Source organism: Notamacropus eugenii, chromosome 3 (genome assembly GCF_028372415.1).
Source record: "Notamacropus eugenii isolate mMacEug1 chromosome 3, mMacEug1.pri_v2, whole genome shotgun sequence".
Classification (NCBI taxonomy): domain Eukaryota; kingdom Metazoa; phylum Chordata; class Mammalia; order Diprotodontia; family Macropodidae; genus Notamacropus; species Notamacropus eugenii.
The window spans coordinates 230881406-230902519 of NC_092874.1; the positions used below are offsets into that span (position 1 = coordinate 230881406).

The 21114-nt window shown below is 41.0% G+C and overlaps 1 protein-coding gene and 2 pseudogenes across 1 annotated transcript; 1 reads left to right on the top strand and 2 right to left on the bottom strand.

Moving 5' to 3' along the window:
* The first annotated feature begins 2226 nt into the window (after window positions 1–2226).
* On the top strand, window positions 2227–3738 carry LOC140531473 (splicing factor C9orf78 homolog pseudogene; annotated as a pseudogene).
* Window positions 3739–6660: 2922 nt separating this feature from the next.
* Window positions 6661–7590, bottom strand: LOC140531474 (olfactory receptor 10P22-like; annotated as a pseudogene).
* An 11820-nt stretch (window positions 7591–19410) lies between these two features.
* Window positions 19411–20702, bottom strand: LOC140531475 (olfactory receptor 10P22-like). Its single transcript, XM_072650410.1, has one exon. The coding sequence runs from the start codon at window positions 20576–20578 to the stop codon at window positions 19499–19501; it is 1080 nt and encodes a 359-aa protein (XP_072506511.1). The 5' UTR covers window positions 20579–20702; the 3' UTR covers window positions 19411–19498.
* Between the last annotated feature and the right edge of the window lie 412 nt (window positions 20703–21114).

Genomic DNA, 21114 nt, shown 5'->3' on the forward strand with positions numbered 1-21114 from the left:
TCATTGCTGGAGTAAAGATGGGAAAGTTGGGTCCTCTGCACCTTTCACATGGCCATCTTTACCTGGAATTTCAAGGAATTATTAATTATTACTATATTCCAGACACTGTGCCAGATGCTGGGGATACAAAGATAAAAAAAATGACACAATCCCAGCCTATAGGAGGTTATATATTTCTATAGGGAGATAGAATGTATGTGTATACAAAATAAATAATTTGATGGGCCAGGGTGAAGACACAAGTTGCTGTAAAAGTCAGGAAAAGGATGATGTAGTTGTAGGAGATGCAACTTCAACTGAGTTTTGAAGGAAACTAGGAATTCTAAAATAGGGAGATGAGAATAAAGTGCATTCCAACATGGTAGTATATCCTAAGAAAAGACAAAAACAGAAGACTGAACAGTCAATTTAACTGGAACATGGTGGGAGGGGTGAAAATGAAATGAGTAATAAGTTTGGAAAGGTGAATGGCAGTTAGCTTGTGGAGGGAACTAACCTTCTTATCATAAAGTGCTTCCTTGATTTTAGCCTCATACTTCCTTCTACACCCATAGCATTCAATTCAAAGCAGAGAGGAGTTATTATGGGTCCGTGTCTTCCCTAGGATCTCCTTTCTGAGCCTCAAGAATTATTGACAATTCAGTATTTCCCCAAGATAATATCTGGAAAGCACCAAGCACATGATAGATGCTTAGAAAATGCTCAGACACATCTCTATCAAATAAATAAGCCAAACAGTTATTGACATCAAACAATATATTTCCTTGACCTTTATGGTCTGACAAAGGCTGTCCAGAGCTTGTACATGTGGGCAGGATCACTCTGGTCATCCGGTTGCCTTCTCTGGCTCTGTGATTAATGACTATGTACATATGCTAACAACTTGAACTACATGATCCAAGTTCACCTTCAACCAAGACCTGGCCATACTAGAAGAGACAGAGTTGTACTGGGTCCCCTCTAGACAGTAAATGAAAGGCATCCCAAGTCAAGCATCAAGGTGGGAGGCATAGTACAATTATCCAAAGAAAGAATGTAATTAAGTATCTATTTAGTGCTACTATGTACCAGGAACTGTGTTAAGAATTACAAATATAAAAACAAAAGTGAAACAGTCTCTGGCTTTAAGGATCTTACATTCTTCTGAGGCAAAAGAGTATGTACACAGATAAGGAAATACAATGTATCTAAAAAGTAATCTCAAGGAGAATGATATCAATGACTGGGGGTAGGAAGAGATTGGTAAAGATTTCATGTAGGACATCATTACACTCAAGCTAATCCTTGTAGAGAACTAAGGATTCTAAAACATAGACATGAGGAAGGACATTCCAGACAGAAGAAACAGCCTGAACAGAAACAGAAAACTAGGGGCTGTATTATCATGCTTGAGGAGAAGCAAATAGGCTTGTTTGGCTGTAACATAGAGTCTATAGTCAGGAGTAATCTTTATTTACTTTAGAAAAACTATGTGGGAGCCAGATTGTGAATGGCATTAAATACCATAGGAAGGACTTAATATTTTATCCTAGAAATAAAAGAGAGTCATTCTTAAGCAGAGAAGTGACATAATCAAACCTGAATTTTGGGGCAGCAAGATGGCTAGAGCAGCTACTGGAGAGAGAACTGACCTTGGAGTCAGAAAGACCTGAGTTCAAATCCTGCTGAGACACTTAACAACTCTGAACCTGGGAAAATCACTACACCCTAATTAACAGGAAATGAAAAAGAAAAAAGGCTGTCTTCAGAGATATTAACTTAGCAACTGCTGGAGAGAGGGTGTATTCACCTGAGGAGAGACTGGAAACACAGAAATTAATTAGACAACTACTGTGACAGGGAAATTAATTAGACAACTACACACAAGAGGAGATACTGACCTGAATTAGGGTAATGGTAAATGAGGAGAGAAAGGCATGGATACAAGCAATATGGAGACAGCAACAACACTGAGTGACTGATTGGACATGAGGTACAAGGTGGAGCAAAGCTAAGGATGACTCAGATGAGTCATCATGGTGGTGCCCTCAACAAAAACACAGGGGCTTAGAGGAACACAAAACGAGCTCTATTTGGGACTCTGGCACTGGTGTTCTGGGGCTTCCAAGGCATTCACATGCAGATATCTAAGAGCAGGAGGAAGAGCCATCAGACAGGCGACGATCATTAATCTCATGGGATTTATGACATCACCCCAGAGAGGGAAGGCCTGGGACAGACGCCTGAGGCGTGCCCATGGCTAGGGCAGAGATGTGAATGATGACACGACAAAAGACGCTGAGAAGAATCCACAAGCGCCCTAGGTGCTCCAGGAGACCCGAGTGTGCGGGAGGGCGTGGTCAGCTGTATCCAAAGGGGCGGAGAGGACACGGAAGAGGAACACGGACTCTGGGCTTTAGCCACCAAGAGGCACTGGGTATCGCTGCAGAAACCGGTTTCAGAGGGGTAATGGAGACAGAGGTCGGGCTGACCGAGTTTGGACTGTCCCAAAGGTTAGGTCACCGCTGGGGCCGCGCGACCACACTCGCCTCTACAGACCGAGCTCCCGCATGCCCGCGCGCCGCCTCAGCCCGCCCCTTCCCTGTCCTTCGAGGGCGGGGCGGAGGGCAAGTCGGGAGCGGGGCGACCCACGCACCTCTGACTTCACTCTCTAGCGCCGGAACTACTCCCGAGCCGCTGCGGGTCCTGACGCGCAGGCCGCGCATCAGTCTCAGGGGCTCCCCGCTGTCGTCCCTGAGGCAATCCCGGACGCGGAGGGGTTGGGTTATGCGGCCCGGTAAGACTTTCCGCAGGCGGCGCGCTGACTCCGAGTCGGAGTCCGACGAGCAGGACAGTGAGGATGTCCGGGTGAAACTGGAGGAAACCAAAGAGGTTCAGAACTTGAGGAGACGACCGAATGGAGTGAGCGCTGTAGCCCTTCTGGTTGGGGAGAAAGTCGAGGAAAAGACAACTCTGGAGGAGAATCCCTTTCAGCGCCAGACTGGGGGCATGGTGGACATGAAGAAACTTCAGGAGAGGAACAAGGACAGGATTCATGAAGAGAAGGACCTCAACCTGGGCACCTCGTTTTCAGCAGAAACTAACCGAAGGGATGAAGATGCTGACATGATGAAATACATTGACACGGAACTGAAGAAGAGGAAAGGAATTGTGCAAAATGAGGAGCGAAAGGTAAAACTGAAGACTGCTGAAGACTGTCTCTATGAGCTCCCCGAGAGCATCCGAGTCTCCTCGGCCAAGAAAACTGAGGAGATGCTATCCAACCAGATGCTGAGCGGCATCCCCGAGGTGGATTTAGGCATTGAGGCCAAAATTAAGAATATCATTTCCACAGAGGATGCCAAGGCACGTCTACTGGCTGAGCAACAGAACAAAAAGAAAGACAGCCAGACCTCTTTTGTTCCAACTAACATGGCTGTGAACTATGTGCAGCACAACCGATTTTATCATGAGGAGCTCCATGCCCCAGTTCGGAGGCACAAGGAGGAGCCAAAAACTCGACCCCTCAGGGTGGGAGATACTGAGAAGCCAGAAGCTGAGAGGTCTCCTCCCAATCGAAAGCGCCCCCCCAACGAAAAGGCAACTGATGATTATCATTATGAAAAGTTCCGGAAAATGAACAGACGCTATTGATATCAGCTCAGTGAATGAAAAGTGGGGAGGGGTTTTTTGCAGAGATTTTATTTTTGTCAAGGTGCAATGTAAATTCACAAAAATAAAAGTTTCTTTTTAAAAAAATGATGCTGTGAGCAAGTAAAGGCAATAAGTAAAGAGTGTTTTCTAGGAGTTCATCAAAGGCAGAAGAGACGTGCTATTGTGTAGTTTGAAAAGATGCCACAATCAAGTGAAAGTTTCGTAAAGGGGGAGAAGTTCTGAGCACCTTTGAATGCAGCAAGGAAAGAAACTAGATCAAAAGAATTTAAAGATTAGAGAGAAAGTATAATCAAAAAGTACAAGCTCCCATTTGAGATTGGAGCGGATGTGATCAGGGGCACACGGAGCAGAGTTAGCATTAGCAAAAAAATCACCTTTCCCTGAGACAGCAGCAAAGAAGGGAAGGATGAAAGATGTTGTTAAGGGTATTTGAGATCAGAAATTGAGGGGGAAAGGATGCTTATGATAGTAACCTCTATTTTATTGGTAAAATATGAAATAAAACGTTTGGAGAGGGGAGGTTAGCATTAGTAGCTGGAAGAAATAAGAAAAGGCTTAAAATAAAAATATTGCACTAGGGAATGAATGAGGGAAGAATAAAAAACAGGCAGCCATAGGATTCACCCAGGATATACTGATGGTAATAAACATTTATATAGTACTTACTTTATTCCAGGAACTGAGGTGATCTCTTTACAATTATTATCTCACAACAACCCTAAGAGGTAGGTGCTAATGTCATCTCCATTTCACACATGAGGAAACCAAAAGTGAGAGAACTAGAGTTACTTGATCTGGGTCATCCCCTAGCAAGTGTCTGAGGTCATATTTGAATTCAGATCTTGCTGACTCCAGGTCCAGAGTTCTATGCAGTGTTCCACCTACCTGCCACATATGTAGTAAATCCATCCAGTAGGGTTCCATGATTTCCATGACTATATATAACAAGGAGTGGTGGTAGATGGGGGGGGGGGGGGGGGGGAGAGGGAATTGCCAAACAAGGGGATTAGAATGGCATAAATGTTGATAGGATAGGAGTACAAGGAATTTAAGGGTAGAGGAGAGCATAAAATTGAACTGCTTAACTAAAGCATCAAGTCTTTTAAGGAACAGTCTAAAGCCAGCCTACTAGTAATGGACTATAAAAGCAGTGAAGGTTGGAATGACTTGAGATCTGGCCTGAAAACAAAGAATAGATTTAAGAGAGGTGCAAGACAGGGAGAGACACAAATGTAAAAGATTAATGGCACATAGAAGAGTTTTGGCTTCCTGGTTTGTACAGGTAGAACTTCTGAATGATGATAGTAAAGGACAAATGATTACCCTCTCTGTGAGAAAGACAGAGATAGGGAAAGAAGATTGAGTCATGGTACTTGAGGAGTCAATAAAATAGCATACTAGAGTGTTGAGGGAGATTAACAGGCATATTGAAGTCCCAAGAAGGGGCAGCTAGTTGGTACAGAGGATAGAGGACTGACCTTAGAAGCAGGAGGACCTGAGTTCAAATGTGTCCTCAGACACTAGCTGTGTGACTTTGGGCAAGGAACTTAACCCCAAGTGCTTTCAAAAAGAAATGAAGTCTGCGAGCCTGATAAATGATCTGAGGAATCAGAAAATATCTATCACCAGGATCTCAATAGGGTAATGTATTTAGATAGGGCAAAGTGAGTTAGAGATAGAGATAGGTCAAATCTGCTGAACCCAGAAACAAGGGAGCTAGACACAGGCTGTAGATCCATCCAACTTCAGAGTAGAATTCAGAACTTCATGGAGTTAAAAATTACAAAAGGACAGATCTGGGCAAGGAATACTCATTTCATAATGATGGAGATCAGAGGAGTTTGACAGAAGCAATCTAAACAAGACTTACCTACTAATTTAGATCAAGCCAAATTCTGCATCTCCTCCAATAAAATCCAAGTTCCTTAAAAAAGTACTTGCATTTGTTTCTTGGTGTCCTCAGCACTTTGTACAATGACTTCCAGATAGTAAGGACTTAATAAATGCTTGTTCAACTGATGTGAATACTTCCTGCCACTGGAAAACTTTCATAGAGCTTATTCTCTGATCGTTCTGATGACCAAAGTAGTTGCAGGCACAGAAGATAGCCAGTGGAATACCTTACCATACAGGAAGGGAAGGTCTACATTTTAAAGTTCTAGTGCAGAGACAGGTACAAAGCCCTCAGGAAGTGGTGTCTGGAGTGTGTTAGAAATAGTATATCATACACCAAAGCATTCACAGTGTGTTCCTTAATGCATGTGAATCCCTCTCAAAGTGCAACACTGAACTCAGCACACCCTTATATAATCAACACCCTGGTCCAAATAATATCAAATCACATCCAAAATCCAAATCACAGAATCTCTTATTACTTAAGATTTTAAGTAATCTTAAAGAGGTCAGTGGGCAGCTGACTGCTGCCTCCACCCCAACCACTGCCCATTTACTTGAAGATGTCAATATACATGTTTATGTCTTCCAGACATAGGCTTCCCTCTAGTTCAACCCATGCTGAATATCCCTCCAAAAGTGGTCATTCAGTCTCCACTTGAAGCACAAACCTGAAAACAGCTACCAGGTCAGAATCTTGGATGAAAACTGACAGAGATTTCTGGGATCTTTAGAAAAGGAAAGATGTCCTTCTGAAAGATTGGACCCATCTCAATCATACTCCTCCAGGAATCTCCCTACTGTGCAAAAGATCTAGGGGTTCAGTCCCCCACCATTTACAAAGATCAGGTCATAGTGGTAAAGAACACCAAGTATACAGAATGAGGAACACTGGGGCAAAATTGATTTAGGAATTTGTTATCTGTGACTATATTGCAATGAGGAATTTCTTTTTCCTTTCATGTAAGGTGGGGGCAGAGGCAGGGGGACTGGAAGAACAAATAAATGTTTGATCATTGAAAAATACAAAATTAAAAGAAAAAACAAAGTTCAGGAAGCATCTTTCAACTCACCCAAAAGGAAGCCATGCAAAGATCTGGACCAGGCAGGACTTCAAAGATGTTTTGTTACCCTGCGCCTCAGGGCACCCATCACCTCCTTGTTCCTCAGGGTATAGATAAAAGGGTTGAGCATGGGGGTTACAACGGTGTAGAAAAGGGAGACGATTTGGTCCATGTCCTGAGTAGCACTGGCTCCCAGTTTCATGTAGGCAATGGTCCCAGTCCCAAAGAAAAGTGTGACAACCATCAAGTGGGAAGAGCAAGTAGAGAAGACTTTTTGGCGGCCCTGAGCAGAGGCTACCCCAAGGATGGTAATGAGAATTCGAACATAGGAAAACAGGATCAGAGCAAAGGGAGTCATGATAAGCAGTATGGTGAAAGCAAGATTCGCAACCTCCCGCTGGAATGTATCTCCACTTGTCAGTTTCAAAACTGCCAAATTGTCACATAGGAAGTGGTGAACAATGTTGGTGCCTTGAAAGGGCAAGGTAAAGATGAAGATGGAGTCAGTGGTACCTGTGATGATGCCCATTAGATAGGAAGAACCCACCATTCCCACACATACCTGCCACTTCATCAACATGGCATAATGCAGGGGCTGATAAATGGCAGCATAACGGTCATAGGCCATGGCAGTGAGCAAACAACATTCAGCAATGGCAAAGAGGATAAAAAAATACGTCTGGGTGAAGCAGCTGGCAGGAGACATGGCAGGATGAGAGGAGATGAGGTCATTCAACAACCTAGGCACAATGACTGTGGTGTAGAGGATCTCTATCATAGAAAAATGTCAAAGGAAAAAGTACATGGGAGTGCTCAGGGATGGGTCCAGTAGGGTAAGGGTGATGATCAGGGAGTTGCCCAGCAAGGTAACCAAGTAAACAAAGAGCACTCCCCAAAACAGGGCATTCTGGTAGGCCCCCAAATATGAGAATCCCAACAAAATAAACTCAGTCACTGCTGTGTCATTAGCATCATCCATGTCCCTAAATCTACGTTTGGGACAGGACCAAAAGAGTTGTTCATAAGCCCAAAGAAGAGAAAGAAATAGACAAACTGCTGCAGTAAGAGAGACCAGGTTAGAGAAGACAAGAATTTCACAAGTGTGGAGATTGTGATGGATGAGCAGTGGGGTATTAGAATATCCTTTCTGAAAAAGCTAAAATAGAAATTATATTTTAACCTATCAAAAGGAAAATAGGATCTAACCTTGAAGCAGTTTGTGGTTTGTAACATCAAAGTGGTCCTTCCACCTCACAAAGCTCTCTTTTTTTATGGGCAAAAACCTCAGTCTTTCGGTATTAAAGGTAATTGAAGATGTGAACAGATAAAGGAAGGAATAGAGAAATATGCGAGGGGGAGAAAAAACAGAAAGAAAAAAGGGAAGAGAGTGGAGAGAAGAAAGGAGGAAAGAGAGAAAAAGAGAGAAAAGTGAGGAGAGAACAAAAAAAAACAGAGGAACACTTTGAGGCAGAGTGAGACATAAAATAAAGAGAAAGAATGCGGGAACCTTTAAGCTTTAGGTATGATCCCCATCACCCATGGGTCTTTCCCCAGAGACCCTATTAGAGTAATAGCTGCTATCAGCCATTCCCATGTGGTTTTCTGGTTTATTGTCCTTGAGTCAAAGGCCATGGGGACCCATGATCCCCAGAGGGGGAAGCAGGAGAAAGGGAGATCAGATTATAATCTACAAGAAAGAAGGAAGTGAGAAGGGAAGCTTTGCCCTTAGGCCCTGACCTTCCCAAGGAGAAATAAAAGTAGCTACCCAACTCCTTTACTCCCTTAGTTACATGCAGTATAGGTACAGAGGCCTGGGTCAGGAGATACGTCAGGCTCATCTCTGTCACCCATACTCCCTCAAAAAGGTTAGAGATGGAGAATATATCTCAAGCCTATGGAGAAATGGAAGTCCGGAAAGAGGCAAATACACACACTCAGTGTGACCCATTGAGTCTGAGGTAGATGCCCTTGCAGGATGTTGGGAAATGTGAATTCTCAAGATACATGCCAGCTGGTCAGGATGGAAACCACCTAGTTTTCCTCCCCTCAGCCTTTAGGCAGTTAACACTCAACACAGACTTCATTGACAAGCAAGTCTTCTTCTCTTGATACAAAAGGAGGAAGCCACAAGCCCACATGGCTCTTAAGAATGTGGAGCTGAGTAAAATTTTTTTGAAAAATCAATTCAGAGTAAGCTGGCAAGAAGACTGGCAGACAGATGGCATACAGCATAGCAACTGTGATGGGAAACTAGAGATAACCACAGCTACCACACCACCATAACCTGGAAACTTAGAGTAAAAAGAATACCAGGCAAGAGAAAAGTGGGGGATGCCACTAGCAGCAGCAGTACTAGGGCTTTCCTGCCACAGCAGCTGCCAGCTTAAGCCATTACTACTGTCAGCAAATTGGCAGGAGAGTCAAAGCTAAGATACTGAGACAAGGAGAGTGACTAAAACTGGGCAATGCAGGCACCACTGAGAGTTCTGATACTGTCTCAGGAATTAGGTTCTCCCACCTAGTTTTCATCTGCATTAACAAAGAGATCTCCCTTCCATGGGCTTGGTTATTCTTCTATGACCAGGGACATAACCTTCCCTTAAGTTGACTGAAACATTTCTTCCCACCTCCTAAAAGAACAAAGAAATCTGAATGCCTTTTCAGACTTCCTTTGAAGATACCCAACTAAGTCTGAAGGGGATGAAAAATAGGTCATCCTCAGTTTCATACCCTTTATAATCAGTGAATACATCACTCTGGAACCCTTCCAAAATCTGAAGGGGACACATTTTAATGCTTCACTGTCTCTCTTACTGCTCCTTACGTTTTGAAATCTCATCTTGTGGGTAGGGGAGACTTAATTGATCAGCGGTGATCTAATCAGCCTCCTCCCCAGAGCATATCCACTATATACATTATATTTTTTATACACATGTGGGGATATATACACATGTAGAGAGAGATGGAGATGTCACTTTAATGTTAACAAAGCACTTTTCTCATGTCAGCCTGTGAGTCAAGCAGTGCAAGTATTATTATTGACATGAAAATTATCCATGGATTTTTTATAGAAATGAATATTGACTTTTATTTTAAAAAATTTTCAGCTATATGAATAAGATTATCTTTTTTATTTTTGTTATTTACATAGTCTTTGTTTATAATTTTACATATATGAACACAGTATTTCAAATACAAATAAAACCTGGACATAGTGTATAATCTTTTTCATCTGTTACTGTAACCTCATTGCTAATACATTACTTAATATTTTTGATTTAATAATCATTAAGGATAATGGTCCATTGTTTTCTTTCTCTTTGCTGTATTTTTGGTTTGGTTATTAAGCCAACATTTATATCATAGAAAGAATCTGAAAAGATTCATTCCTTTTCTATTTTTGTAAACACTTTATGAAATATTAGAATGAATTGTTCTTTACAAATACTTGACAAACCCACTTGACAAATTCACATCCTGTCCTGGTCTTTTTTGCCTTTAGAGTTCATTTATGGCTAATTCACTTTCTTTTTTTCTAAAAATAGATAACATAAACTCTCTACTTATTCTCCAACAAATCTGAAGCTTTTGTATTTTTTCATAAATCCATCAATTTCGCCTATGATAACAGTTTTGTTGCCATACAATTGGACAAAATAGGTTTCAAATACTGTCTTTTATTTTATCTTCATTTCTTCTGAGTTCTCTTTTCTAGTTTTGATGTTGGCAATTAGATTTTCCTCTTTTTCATTCAATCAAATCCATTAGCTATTTGGTTTGGTTTGTTCATAATATCAGTTTCTGTTTCTACTTCTCAATTTGATGAGCTGTTGCTGTTGTTTTCATTTCAAATTTCTCAATATCTTCTTTGATTTTTCAGGATTTCTGATTTAGTGTTTACTGGGAACTTTTTGATTTGTTGCTTTTCTAATTATTTTAGAGGCATGCCCAAGTCATTATTCTAGTCTTTCAGTCTCCAGATTAAGAGTTTAGGGTGTGCTTTGCCTGCATCACAAAAATGTTGTGATCTCATTGTTGCCATTTGCCTTGATGAAATTATCTGTTGTTCTATGATTTGTTCTTTGACCTGTGAATTCTTTGGAATTAGTCTTGAAGTGATTTTTAATCCTTTCTTGAAATTCCCTTCATTGCAGATACTTTTATTGCATCACCTTCAGTACAGGGAGCGTTTAATATTTCTGCCTTTTCTGAATCTGTTGGTGAGGTTTAAATGCCCTAACACTTGGTCAGTTTTTATAAAGGTACTGTGTATAGCTGGAAAACATGCAAGAGCATACATAGAGTGCTTTAAGGTTTGAAAAGCAATTTACAGGTTTTATTCATTTAATCTGCAAAATTACTGTGTGATATACCTGTCATTTTTATTATCCAAACTGTACAGATCAGAGACCTGGTGCTGAGAAATTTAATGATTTGGATAGAGCCACACAGCCAGTTTATGGCTGAGATAGCATTTGAACTTCAGTCTTGTAGTTTTTAGGTCCACCACTCTAGCTGCCATGGCACTAACTGCCCAGAAAGAGAAATTTTTCTATTCAAATTCAGAAATCAAAAGAGAACTTTCATATTTAACTTTTCTAAAATTCTAGTAAGGTCTTTATTTGTCACTATTTATCATTTGGTTTGTCTAGATATAAAGGGGTACAATGAGAATTCCCACTATTATATTTTTACCACATCTTTCTCCTTGAAAGTATAATCAATAATAATTAGCATTTATATAAACTTAAAAGTTAGTATGGCATTTTACAAATTTTACTTTATTTGATCAATGATCATATCAGCTATTCCTCATTTTATTGTAATTATTTTTAATTATACTTTTCAAATATTGCATTTTTTATAAATTGAAGGTTTCCAGCAACCATGCATTACAAGTCTATCATCATTTTTCCAACACCATGAACTCACATCATGTCTCTGTGTCATCTTTTGATAATTCTCATAATATTTCAAACTTTTTTATTATTATTATATTTGTTTTGATGATCTGTGATGAGTGATCTTTGATGTTGTTATTGTAATTATTTTGGGTGCCATAAACCACACCCATGTAAGACACTGAAATTCAGTGATAAATGTTCTTTGTTCTGACTATTCCACAGACCACCTCTTCCACCTATCACTCATTCACCTCTAGTCTTCTTATTATGAGACATATTAATATTAAAATTAGACTAATTGAGAACTCTACAAAGACCTCTATATTGTTGTGTTTGTCCTTCGTTCTTAAAGAGGACCGTGACATCAAGATGATGACATAACTTGTAGTTCACTTTGATTTGAGTGAGGGAGCGCTGTGCAACATCACCAGCCTGACTTACTTCTCCAGAGCCATCTGGGTCCAGTGTCCTGATATTCATCAGGACAACTGGAGATGGTCCGGGATGCAATATAAATCCCTGGTCCTTTCAGATTTAGTTCTTATCACAATCTTACTTTAAGTGAGATACACCCATTCAATAAATAGGCTTGTTTAAGTAGTTACTCAAGGAAAGGCCCTTTTAATCCAAAAAAAGAAAGAAAAAAACAAACTAGGAGGGGAAGACCCTTCCTGGGTAAAAGAGAAATAATTACTATTTAGTAATTACATTCACTCTGTTAGGTGGGTAAGGACTTGTTGCCCAGTCTATGAGCTCCAGAGTGAATTGGGTTTAAGGCTTCATCTTTGAGCAAGAATGTAGCCAGTAAACCCAAAGTAAAAAGGCAGCTTTTGGCGATGGAATGTACCTTCCCCTTGGTAGAACACCAGAGGAGAAGAGAGGAGGACAGGGGAGGACAGGAGAGGGGAAGGGAGGAAAGGAGAAGGGAGAGGAGAGGAGGAGAGGGGAGGGGAAGGGAGGGGAGGGAGGAAAAGGGAGGGGGGAAGGGGGAGGAGAGAAGATATCTATCACCTCCCTGAAGCCTCAGATAAAGATTAGTATTTTTTTATCAATGAAATATTTTTTAATTAAAGTATTTGTGTGGATTTTTTTAGACATAATACCACTGCACACATAATGGACAATAGTATAGTATAAATATAATTTTATAAACACTGGAAAACAAAATAATTGGTGTGACTGACTTTATTGCAATGCTGCTTTATTGCAGTGATCCAGAAGCTAACCACAAATGTCTCTGACGTAGGGCTGTATTAATATTATTCCTACTTTTAAAATAAGGAAATTAAAGAAGAGGGAGGTAAAGTGACTAGCCTAAGGTCACACAGCAAATAAATGCCTAAGGCTGGATTTGAAATGATGTCTTCCTGACTCCAACACTCTACTCACTGCACTACCTAGATACCTAACAACTACCTGCCCAGAAGTATTCAGATGCTATGCCATTCAGTGCCGCTAGACAGATAGGAAGGGAGGAAATAAGCACTGATTAAGCACCACTTATAAATCAAGAACTGTGCTAAGCCCTTCACAGATATTATCTCTTTGGACTCTCATAACAACCCAGAAAGGTACATGACATTATTATCTCAATTTCATAAATGATGAAACAGAGGCAAGCAGACATTAAGAAACTTACTCAGGGTCACAAGGTTGGCTGATTGGTTGTTGTCCTTTGTCTTCAAAGAGGACCAAAATGACATCACCATGATTTAAGTGAAATTTCAGTGTGTCCAACAGTGGCTAATCAGACCAATACGAGATTGGAATGCTCTACCACAGGTTGGGCATTGATAATTCATGTGAATATTTGGGGTAGATATTCCAAATTTGCACATCCTGCCTTTACTTTGTGCCGTCTCAATTCTTCTTTGTTCACAGAGCACAGCACTCTTTCTGATGTGGGCACACCATGCTGAGGGGTCCTGGGCCAGTGTCCCCCATGTTGCACAGTCAGATCCAAAGTTTGTGAGAGAGACCTTGAGAGTGTCCTTGTATCATTTCTTCTGGCCACCATGAGATAGCCTGCCCTTTGCGAATTCTCCATAAAATAGTCTTTTTGGCAAGCACACATTTTGCATTCAAACAATGTGGCCAGCCCACAGGAGTTGCGCTCTCTGAAGCATAGTTTGAATACTTGACATTTCAGCTCGAGCAAGGACTTCAGTGTCTGGTACCTTATCATGTCAGGTGATCCTCAGAATCTTCCTAAGACAGTTCAAATGGAAGTGATTCAGTTTCCTGGCATGGCGCTGGTAGACTGTCCATGTTTCACAAGCATATAACAATGAGGACAACACAACAGCTCTGTAGACCTTCAGTCTGGTAGTCAGTCTAATACCTCTTCTCTCTCAAACTTTTCTTCAGAGCTTCCTAAACACTGAGCTAGCTCTGGCAGTGCATGCATCAATCTCATTGTCAGTGTGTACATCCCTGGAAAGTCCACTACCAAAGTAAGTGAACTTATCCACAGCATTCAAAACTCCATTTGTTATAACCGATGGTTCCATGTATGGATGGTATGGTGGTGGCTGATAGAGCACCTGTGTTTTCTGGGTGTTATTAGGCCAAAATTGGCACAGGCAGCAGAAAATAGCTAGTGGGTGTCTCTACAGTCACATTTGGGCTCTAGCCTTCCTCACTGCAGAACTAGCATTCTATCCAGAGGCACCACTAAGCTACCATTATGTGCCTCTTTTTATGTTAAGTAGTGATATTGATTCATTATTCATGCTGAAGTAAATGATGTTTCCCTGTTTATCTCTTTTAATCCTGTCTATTTTTCACTTTGACTTTGTCTGAAATCAGGATTACTATCCTTGCTTTTTAAAATACATCTGAAAGAATTAAATTAAATTGACCTGAATCAGAATTAAATTTTCACACAGTCTCTTAGTATAATTCTTCATGAATCTACGTGCTTCTTGTAAACAACTTGTTGGGCTCTGCTTTCTAAACTATATTTGCACCTTCTTAAATTTTATGGGTGATGTCATCCCTTTCATATGTGTGGTTATCATCATTAATTATGCATTTTCTTCCATCCGGTCCTCTTTGTCTTTTTTGGTTTTCTTTGCCCCCATCCTCTCTTTACAAAGAAGGTGGTAAAAAAAAAAAAAAAAGCTTGCTTAACACTTAGTGATCCCTTTGCCCCATGGCTCCTCTTCTCTTCCTCTTATCTAGTCACCATCTCAAATTCTCATTCTTTCTTTCCTCTTAATTTCCACTTCATGATCCATCACCACCACACTAGATTTTATTTTGTTTAGAGATTCACTACACTGCCTCTAAACCACCCCATTCTCTTATTATCCCCATATTTCACTGCTGAAGTTAATGTATTTGTGCAAAAAAAGAAAAAGAAAAAAGAAAAACCTGGGCGGGGGGTGAGTGAGTGAATGAGACCAAGTCAGAGACAGAGAAACTGAGTTAAACTCTCTTTTATCCAGTTCAGATGAAAGTAAGGTTCACATCACACATTCCTTCATCCCTTCCTTCACATTTATAAACTCTTTATCACACATTCCCTCAGTCTGAGATAGTAAGTTCCCTCCCCATGTCCTCATTTTTTCCCTAATATATTTTCCTTTCCTTCCTTTTTTTTCATCTCCTTAGGCCACTTCCTCCTTCAGTCACAACATGAGGTCAAAGCTCTGTGGCTGGCTTTTCCTGATCAGCACACTGGGTGCTGGGTCCCCTCTCAGACTTCCAAGGTCAGTATGCTGCCTCTTCAGTGCCCCATGGGGGCAACTCTGCTCCTACTACTGATTCATTCAACTGCTGGAGTTTTCCCAGTCAGGACACTTCTGGAACTTGCCTGAACTGAGAACTTTTGAACTGTTTCCTCTTCCAGGGCTCTTAGCTTCTGCTCATCTTTTTGTTTAACCCTGGACTGGATGACTCAGTTTACTGAAGGATCACTTGTGATTGGGGGTTATAGCTTGATCTGGTGCTTTTGTTAAATCATCACTGAACTAAAGGTATGTGAGTTGGGTTCTCTGCACTTTTCATGAGGTTGTGTTTACATGAAATAGCAAGAAATTATTAAGCACTTACTACATGCCAGACATGTAGCAGTTGCTGGGGATACAAAAACAAAATATGACACAATCCCTGTCAATAAGAATATTGCTATAGGGAGATGGAATGTATGTGTACATGAAATAAACAGAAGTTAATTTAGAGAGCCAAGGTAAAGGCACTAGCAGCTGGAAAGATCAGGAAATAGATGACGTAAGAAATGGGACTTGAACTGAGTTTGGAAGGAAACCAGGAATTCTAAAAGATGAAGATGAGAACAAAGGGCATTCCAACATGAGAGTACATCTTGAGAAAAGCCAGTTTTACTGGAACATGTTGGGAGGAAAAAAATGAAATGAGTAATAAGTATAGAAAGGGGAATTGCAGCCAGCTTGTGGAAGGAATTAATCTTCTTATCACAAAACTCTTCCTTGATTTTAGGCTGTGGTTGGCTTTTCCTGATCAGCACACAAAAGGTACATCCACTGTACTCAATCCAAAGCACAAAGAAATGCAAAGGGTCCTTATCTTCCATATGATCTCCTTTCTGAGCCTTGAAAACTATTCACAATTCAGGATTCCCCCAGTAATATCTGGAAAGCACCCAGCACAAGGTAGATGCTTACAAAATGCTCATAACAGTTATTGACATCAAACAATATATTTATTTCCATGACTTTCATGATGTGACAAAAGCTTCTGACAAAGGTGCCCAGAGCTTCTTCATGTGGGCAGTATCATCTGCTCATCTGGTTACCTTTTCTAACTCAGTGATTAATGTCTATGAACATATACTAACTGGAACTACATGTTCCAAGTTCATCTTCAACAATACCTGGCCATACTAGAAGAGACAGAGTTGTACTCAGTTCTCTCTGGACAGCAGATCAAAGGGCATCCCAAGTCAAGGATCAGGTTGGTAGGCATAGCACACTTATGCAAAGAAGAAAGAATGTAATTAATTTAAGTATCCATTTAGTGTTACTATGTGCCAGCAACTGTGTTAAGAATTATAGATATAAAAACAGAAAGGAAACAGTCTCTGCCTTTAAGGATTTTATATTCTTCTGAGGTAAAGAGCATGTATACAGATAGGGAAATACAATGTATATAGAAGGCAATTTCAAGGGAATGATATCAATGACTAAGGGGAGGGAGAGATTGGTACAGATTTCATGTAAGACATCATTACACTCAACCTAGAGTGTAATGTAGAGAGCTAAGGATTCTAAGAGAAGAAAGTGAGGAAGGAGTACACCCCAGGCAAAGAAAACAGCTTGTAAAGAGGCAGAAAGGTAGTAGCTGTACTATCATGTTTGGGGAGAAGCAAATAGGCTTGGCTGACTGTAACATAGAGTCCATGGTCAGGAGCTATATGTATTGATTCTAGAAAAATGAATTGAGTCAGATTGTGAATGACTTTTAATTCCAAACACAGGTGTTTGTATTTTATCCTAGAAATAAAAGAGAGAGGCCAAAGGTTCTTAAACAGAGGAGTGACATGATCAAATGTGTGCCTGGGTTAAACTAGATCGCTAGAACACCAAACTGAGGAGATGCTGTCCAACCAGATGCTGAGCGGCATCCCCGAGGTGGACTTAGGCATTGAGGCCAAAATTAAAAATATCATTTCCACAGAGGACGCCAAGGCACGTCTACTGGCTGAGCAACAGAACAAAAAGAAAGACAGCCAGACCTCTTTTGTTCCAACTAACATGGCTGTGAACTATGTGCAGCACAACCGATTTTATCATGAGGAGCTCCATGCCCCAGTTCGGAGGCACAAGGAGGAGCCAAAAACTCGACCCCTCAGGGTGGGAGATACTGAGAAGCCAGAAGCCGAGAGGGCTCCTCCCAATCGAAAGCGCCCCCCCAACGAAAAGGCAACATGATTATCATTACGAGAAGTTCAGGAAAGTGAACAGACGCTAGACATATCAAGTCAACAGCCGAAAAGAGAGGAGGGGTTTTTTGCAAGGATTTTGTTTTTGTATTTTTGTCAAGCACAATCACAAAAAATGTAAAATCACAAAAACAAAAGTTTCTTTTTAAAAAAAAAAAATGAGTCTGTGAGGAAGTAAAGGCAACAAGAGTGTTTTTACGAGTTCATCAAAGACAGAAGAGACTGTGTGTGCTATTGTAGTTTGAAAACATGCCACAATCAAGTGAAAGTTTTTTAAAGGGGGAGGAGTCCTAAGCACCGTTGAATGCAGCAAGGAAAGAAACTAGATCCAAAGAATTTAAAGATTAGAGAGAAAGTATAATCAAAAAGTACAAGCTCCCATTTGGGATTGGAGGGAATGTGATCAAGGGCACACCGAGCAGAGTTAGCATTAGCAAAAATCACCTTTCCCTGAGACAGCAGCAAAGAAGGCAAGAATGAAAGCTGTTATTAAGGGTATTTGACATCAGGAATTGAGGAAGAAAGTGAGTTCATCATAATAACCTCTACTGGTAAAATATGAAACAAAATGTGTTTAGAAGGAGAGGGGAGGGTGACATTAATGACTTGAAGAAATAAAGACTTGGAATAAAAAAGTGCACCAGAGAATGAATCAGGGAAGAGTAAAAAGATAACCAGGCAGCCATAGGATCAAGCCAGGATATAATAATGATAATAAACATTTATATAGTGCTTACATTGTGCCAAGAACAATGCTGATCACTTTTCAATTATTTCACAACTTGCAAATGATGACGACATCAAAGATATCAAAGGACAAGTGACTATCATCTGTTTGTGGGAGACACAGAAAGAGATATGGAAAGAAGGTCAAGTCCTGGTACTTGAGAAGTCAATAAAATAGCAAACCAGAGTGTTGAGGGAGATTAACAGGCATGATGAAGTCCCAAGAAGGAGCAGCAAGGTGGTACAATGGATAGAGAACAAACCATAGAAGCAGGAGGACCTGAGTTCAGATGTGTCCTCAGACACTAACTGTGTGACCCTGGGCAATTGACTTAACCCCCAAGTGCTTCCAAAAAGAAATGAAGTCTGTGAGACTGACATATGATCTGAGGGGTAAGTAAATAACTACCACCAGCATCTCAATAAGGTGATCTATTTAGATAGGGCAAAGTGAGGTAGAGATAGAGTTTAGATCAGATCTGCTGATGCCAAAACCAAGGAAACTAGACATAGGCTGTAAATCTATCCCATTCAGAGTAGGACTCAGAACCTCATGGAGTTAATGATTGCAAAAGGACATTTCTGGACAGGGAAAAGTCATTTCATAGTGTTGGTAGAAATCAGAGGAGTTGGACAGAAGCAGCCATAAACAAGGGCAATCTAAACAAGACTTACCTCCTGAATTTAGATCAAGACAAACTCTGCATCTCCTTCAGCAAAATCTAAATTCCTTAAAGAGATCTTGTTACATCTGTGTCTCAGTGTCCTCAGCCCCTTCCTTGTACAATGTCTTATTCATAGTAAGCACTTAATGAATACTTGTTGAACTTATCTGAGTACTCCCTGCCAGGGGTAAACTTTTATAAAGTTTATTCTCTGATAGTTCTGACCACCAAAGTAGTTTTTGTCACTGAACATAGCCAATGGAATGCCTTACCACAGAGGAAGGGGAGGGTAGGTTCTAGTGCAGAGAGGGACCCCTAGCACTAGGATCTAATCCTCCAGGAAGCCCCCTACTGTGCAAAAAACCTAAGGGTAAAGACCCTCCTCCCTTTACAAAGATCAGGTCATGGTGGTAACAAACACTAAATATGCAGAATGAGGTGCACTATGGAGCAAAATTGATTTAGGAGTTTGTTTTCCTTGAATATATAGATTGCAACAAGGATTTTGCATTTCTTTTCCCTTTACTGGAAGACAGGGGTGGGGTCAGGGGGTGGAAGAACAAAAAAAATATTTGGTAGTTGAAAAATAATTTTTTTTAATAAAGATCAGGAAGCATCTCTCAACTTACCAAAAAGGAAGCCAAGCAAACCATGGAACAAGGAAGGGCTTCAAAGGTGTTTTATTACCTTGCATCTCAAGGCTCCCATCACCTCCTTGTTCCTCAGGGTATAGATAAAAGGGTTGAGCATGGGGGTTACAACTGTGTAGAAAAGGGAGACGATTTGGTCCGTGTCCTGAGTAGCACTGGCTCCCAGTTTCATGTAGGCAATGGTCCCAGTCCCAAAGAAAAGTGTGACAACCATCAGGTGGGAAGAGCAAGTAGAGAAGACTTTTTGGCGGCCCTGAGCAGAGGCTACCCCAAGGATGGTAATGAGAATTTGAACATAGGAAAACAGGATCAGAGCAAAGGGAGTCACGATAAACAGTATGGTGAAAGCAAGATTCGCAACCTCCCCCCAGAATGTGTCTCCACTTGTCAGTCTCAAAACTGCCAAATTGTCACATAGGAAGTGATGAACAATGTTGGTGCCTTGAAAGGGCAAGGTAAAGATGAAGATGGAGTCAGTGGTACCTGTGATGATGCCCATTAGATAGGAAGCACCTACCATACTCACACATGCCTGTCGATTCATCAACATGGCATAATGCAGGGGCTGATAAATGGCAGCATAACGGTCATAGGCCATGGCAGTGAGCAGGCAGCATTCAGCAATGCCAAAGAGGATGAAAAAATACATCTGGGTGAAGCAGCTGGCAGGAGACATGGCAGGATGAGAGCAGAGGAGGTCAGTCAGCATCCTAGGCACAATAGTTGTGGTGTAGAGGATCTCTATCATAGAGAGATGTCGAAGGAAAAAGTACATGGGAGTGCTCAGGGCTGGGTCCAGTAGGGTAAGGGTGATGATCAGGGAGTTGCCCAGCAAGGTGACCAAGTAAACAAAGAGCACTCCCCAAAACAGGGCACTCTGGTAGGCCCCCAAATATGAGAATCCCAACAAAATAAACTCAGTCACTCCTGTCCCATTAGCATCATCCATGTCCCTTAATCTGCATCTAGGGTCAGGACCAAAAAAGAGTTGATCATAAGCCCAAAGAAAAGAAAGAAACAGACAAACTGCTACAGTAAGAGAGACCAGGTTAGAGAAGACAAGAATTTCCCAAGTGTGGAGATCGTGATGGATAAGCATGGGAGATTATAGAATGTCCTTACTGAGAAAACGATAACATTTTATTTAATTAGAAGTACAATGCGATCTGGCCAGGAAGGAAGTTGAAGTATAAAACATCAGCGTGGTCCCTGCCACCTCACAAAGTCTTCAGTTCCATGGGCAGAAACCTTACTCTTTGAGTATTAAAGGTACCTGGCAGTGTCAACAGAGATAGGCAGACATAGAAAAGTATTATGGGGGGAGGGGAGGGAAGAAAGGAAAAGGAGAAAGAGAGAGAACAAAAAAGAACAGAGAGAGCAGAGTAACATTTTGAGGCAGAGTGAAACACAGAAGAAAAAGAGAAACAAGAGGGGAAGCTTTCAGCTTTAGATATGATCCACATCACTCAGGGGTGTCCCTCCCAGAGCCCCTATTAGACATAATAGCTTCTAGCAGCCATTCCCATATGGTTCTCTGGTTTACTGTCCTTGAACCAAAGCCCATGGGGACCTATGATCCCCAGAGTGAGAAGCAAGAAAAAGGGAGATCAGACTGTAATCTAAAAGAAAGAAGGA

Bases quoted from the DNA above. Each gene is read 5' to 3' on its own strand.
- LOC140531475 (XM_072650410.1), bottom strand. From the start codon at position 20,578: ATGCTTATCCATCACGATCTCCACACTTGGGAAATTCTTGTCTTCTCT.